The 4751-nt window shown below is 34.1% G+C and overlaps 1 protein-coding gene across 1 annotated transcript; it reads right to left on the bottom strand.

Annotated features, from left to right (window-relative positions):
* Positions 1-230: 230 nt before the first annotated feature.
* Positions 231-3708, bottom strand: LOC133789807 (dnaJ protein ERDJ3B). The gene is made up of 10 exons (XM_062227536.1): positions 3434-3708; positions 3191-3339; positions 2967-3102; positions 2586-2700; positions 2335-2451; positions 2048-2134; positions 1361-1420; positions 1188-1265; positions 826-897; positions 231-708 (listed from the first exon to the last, which is right to left on the bottom strand). Exons 1-10 carry the CDS (start codon positions 3505-3507, stop codon positions 550-552), a joined length of 1047 nt encoding a protein of 348 aa, XP_062083520.1. The 5' UTR covers positions 3508-3708; the 3' UTR covers positions 231-549.
* Between the last annotated feature and the right edge of the window lie 1043 nt (positions 3709-4751).

Here is a 4751-nt window from a genome sequence, read left to right as displayed (position 1 = left end):
GATATAATAGTGTCCAAAAACAGTAAAATATACAATTTCTTAAAAGAAAAACTAACATGAAAAGAAAGTGCGAGGAAGGAAATCATTGCCGGCAATTGGGGATTTGTTGAATATATATTTGATATAACAAAGGGAGGACACATTTGATATAAACAGTTCAGAAAGTGCTTGTTTCTATTTGAATATATAACAAAGGGAGGACACACTAATAAAATTATAAGCACAGTAACTTCTGATCCAAACAAGTTCTATTTCATTGATTATGATCAATTCTAACCGTGATCCTTTCTTGATTCTCAAGTAGAAACAAGCAAGAGAAGAATCATATGCCTAAAGCAGTAAAAGAAAGCCAGAAGAAAGGTATTGAAAGTATTACAGAGCACATCAAAATCATCTTTTTTTTTCATATATTAATACCACTATTTCTTCTTCAACAACAAAAATGGGAGGAAAAGCCTCTGGCCTTAAATTCTATAATGTGAACCTCATATTACAATGGGAAATGTTAACCCATAAGAAAGGAGAAAAAAAAGTTAGACTACGAACGATCTAACCGAAAATTTCCTTAATCTTTGTCTTTTGGTCCTCTGTTAGAGAAGTGGGAAATAAAACCTCATATGTGACATAGAGATCTCCTTTCTTTGTGCTAAAATGTAGAGGCATACCTTCCCCTTTAAACTTCCTCACCTCCTTTGGTTTTGTAATTCCCTGAATAGTAGTCATGTAAGAAAATTGTGTTATCGTAATTTTAAAAGGGTAGGGAAAAAAAAAATAAACAAAATACAAAGCCACTGGCAGGAAAGAAAACTTGAATTTTGTTCTTACCTTTGTGCCAATATTCACTAAATGGTCGTCAAGGTGTTTAATGGTCTTTTCAAAACCAACAAGAGCTTGAACCTGGAAAAAAGAAAGGGTTGAAAAATGAACTCTGTGTTGAAAAACAAGGCTAACTGATACACAAGTAAGAACATAAGACCATTATTGGGTTCAACGATGATCAACTCCACAGGACCATTTGGTCTCAGTTCATAGTTCTATGGCTACTTATAAATCCAAATTGCCAAAAAGAAAACAAACAAAAAACCCAAGAGACAGTACCTCAAACTTAGTTTCAACACAAAATTTAATGGCTAAATGGAACTTGTTAATATTAACAAGTATGGTGCTAACATTAATGATCTAATTACCAGTGTTATAGTGACGGTTGCGTGTAAGTCGTTGCCCTTTCTATTGAAGCGGTCATGTTTTGCAGTGTGGATGCGGAACTGCCATAAAAATGAGGTGCTTTATCGTCAGTTCAAACCAAAAGCTTATAACATTCCAGCAGCAGAATCGTAAAGCTACCATCAAATGAACCAACCTTTAGATCTCCAGCTTCTCCATCTATTATAGGCTCACCATCTTCATAGAAGAGCACCTCCTGGGAAAGCACATCACCCGTTACTTCTTTATTAATTTTAGAAAAGTGAATTAACCCAATAAAATATTGGACATGAAATATTCACCAAATAAAAGCAAACCTTCTGTACGCTACACAGCAGTCAGCTTATTTATGCTCTAATTTTTTACGAAGTATTGATCTTACACCTTTTTTTTTGGAGAAATTTTTTTACCCAATACTTATACAATGATGTGACATATTCTGTAACCGCTAGTGTTTTTTCAAAGTGGACCATACTATATTTATATATTCTGTAACCGCCCGTGTTTTTTTCAAAGTGGACCATACTATATTTATAAATGGTTGAAAATTATGCCACATTAGTGAGTGTAACTTTTGGGTGTAGTTTTCTGTGTATTTCTAACAGCACTGTATTACTATACAGTTTGAATGAAAAAGGGAACAAAACACAACAATTTTCTAGTGAGCATATGTTTTGGAGTTAAGAGTACTATGATAAGTACAGAAGACAGATAAAAGAGAAAAAAAGTGGACCAGACTTAAAAGGTAAGATGGCATACACAGATAATAAATGCAGAAAAGGCGAAGTATTCAACATCCCTACTACTTAAAGCACAAATTGCAAAATGATGTTTTAAAGCTTACTTGACCATCTTGCATCCCCTTTTCAATATCAACAGTAATGAAATATCCTTCTCGTTCAAATTTGACATTTTGACATTGCTCGCAGACCTGAAATTAAATATCATAAAGAAATGCAAAACATTAGCTAATGAAGTAATGCAATAAAATCAAACAGCTCGTGCAAAGATCAAGTTTTACAGATGGACGAAAATTTTGTTCTAGAGGCTTGATATCTAAAACCCCTTAAACAAAACAGCAGAAATTTTTCACCAACTTCTAACTATAAATTTCCAAGTAATTACACTTACCTCTTCTGTCATCTGTTGGAACATTCCTGGACCAATTTGCCTGTGGTAGACTTCATTTCTACAGTTACAACGTCTCTTTCCAGGTGCTGGCTTTATGACGTTCTTCTCCCTCCAAACCTAACATTGAACTCAATGACTCAGCCTCACATAAAAAATGAAAAACACAAAACATGGCAAAGTGGAAATATATCACACGCCAATACAATACTAAGCAGGTAATCACAAATCATTTAGCTGCATTCGATTCTCACCTTCAGTGATCCTCCCATGTATAAATCTTCCAGTGTTGCTTCCAAATCGACAATTACATCATCACCTTTCACGATTTTCTCTTCCTCTTCACCGCCGCCACCTCCACCAAACAAACTAGAAAAAACATCCACACCAGACCATTATAAGATACAAACATGGCAAAGTGGAGACATTACAATGGCAAAGGAAAGCAACTCAGGGAAACTAACTGAGCAATTGAGTTTAGTACATAACAAAAAAATATACACTCCACGATTTCTAAGTGTTTAAAAACAATCGAACAACAAAACAATCTTCTAGTTCCGACTGCTAATGGTGTATTTTCACTTGAATATTTTCCATGTTACAAACATTCAAACCCCAAAAGAAAAAAAACTTACTTGGAAAATATGTCATTGATGTTCATACCCATTCCTCCGCCTCTGCCTCCTCCACTAGCAGCATGTTGTTTTAGACCCTCTTCTCCATACCTATCATATATACCCCTCTTCTCGCTATCACTCAAAACCTCGTATGCTAACCAATCAAAACCAAAAAAACCCACATTAATTAACCCTAAACCATTACAAATTTATAAATTTTCCGAAATAAAATAATGAAATACCATTGTTAATCTCAGCGAATCGCTTGTTAGCCTCTTCGTTGCCCGGATTCTTATCAGGATGGTACTTCAACGCAAGCTTTCTATAAGCTCTCTTGATCTGATCGTCTGATGCCCCCTTCGGCACTTGTAGTATATCATAATAACTCTTTCTGCAACAATACACACATAACTAACACATATCAGTATAATTCGACCCACGCAAAAGTTCAAAAGAGAGAAAAAATAGAATAAGAGAAAGCCAACCCGGCAATGACGGTGAGAACGTAGCAGAGAGCGCAAAATAAGAAGAGAAGCTTTGAGCTTCGATGCGCCATCATCGAAGACTTGCGAGATCAGATCCAAAATGGGTTAGGCTGGAGGAGGATCTCTCTCGGAAGAGATAAAGTACCTTTTCTTTTGTATGTTTGGTTAACAGGAAAACGTTTTCTAGGAAAATCAAAAGCACATCTCCTTCCTCTCTCCCGGGAGCTGGGCAAGTTTGTTGAGTTCCAAAAATGGGGTCCGAAGAGGAAATTGACGGGCTTTGTTTTCGTGACTACGATATGCAACGTGGTTTTTGTCTACACTGGCCAATCACAGAGAGCCTTTGGTTGTTTCGTCCAATAAAATTATGCCACGTACTCATGCGCTTTTCATTCGGTTTCCTTTGATATGGCCCAGGATGCGAAGACGAACGAGTTGTGAGTCAACTCCAGACCGCGTGGCTGACTCACTCTCATCATAGACTCTTGGGCCTGTAACTGTGCAAGTAGCCCACCTCTTTACATGTAGACCCAACATAGCCTATATTCGACTTCTATTACTTGCCCTCAAACCATCTTCAAAATAGGAGAATTTACATTGTTTACTTAATTTTGTTAAAAATTTATATTTTTACTAGACTCACAAGTTTTTTTTTTTTGAGAAAATTATATTTTATATGAGATTTTTAATAGTATGCAAAAATATGATTTTTTTTCAAAAATAAAATTAATCTATGACTTTTTCTAAGAATTTTCACTTTTATGGGTTTATTTTTTCATAATTTTTTTTTATAAAAATTGGTTTATGTCATAGTTTTACTCTTAATTAAGTCTTATTAATTTGGAAGGGTATGTTTGTAATTTGATTATTATTTTTTAGCGTATTTATTTTTTATATTACTAATTTTATATTAAATTTTTCTTTGTTTGCTTTGCAAATATATTTTTTTTGTAATATGAATTGTATTTATTTTTTTTATTAATTATAAACATTTTTTCCTTTTTATTAGATTGTACGTTTCATTTTTCAAATCTTGGTTAAGATAACCAATTACTTGTTGATATTTGACAGTTATGTAAAAAAAATCCTAGAGCTAGGCTAAATAAGATGTACTAGGAGGGGTAACCAGTTATCCTGAGAGGAGTAATTTTCTGCCATAAAAGGGGTGACCAGTTACCATAAGAGGGGTGATGAGTTACTCATATTAAATATGAAAATAAACATCTTTGAAGAAAAAAAATGAAGAAAAAGTAACTATGATTTTAGTAACATATGTAACCAGTTACCTTAAAGAATCTATAAATATACACACAAATCA

The sequence above is a fragment of the Humulus lupulus genome, chromosome 1 (genome assembly GCF_963169125.1).
Source record: "Humulus lupulus chromosome 1, drHumLupu1.1, whole genome shotgun sequence".
NCBI lineage: Eukaryota > Viridiplantae > Streptophyta > Magnoliopsida > Rosales > Cannabaceae > Humulus > Humulus lupulus.
The sequence above is the reverse complement of the archived record's forward strand: the minus strand, read 5'-3'. Positions and strand labels throughout refer to the sequence as shown.

Coding starts and splice junctions, on each gene's coding strand:
- LOC133789807 (XM_062227536.1), bottom strand. CDS start 3,507: ATGATGGCGCATCGAAGCTCAAAGCTTCTCTTCTTATTTTGCGCTCTC. Junction 3,103..3,190: donor ATTCGCTGAGATTAACAATG/GTATTTCATTAT, acceptor TTGATTGGTTAG/CATACGAGGTTTTGAGTGAT. Junction 1,421..2,047: donor AGGGGATGCAAGATGGTCAA/GTAAGCTTTAAA, acceptor GTGCTTTCCCAG/GAGGTGCTCTTCTATGAAGA.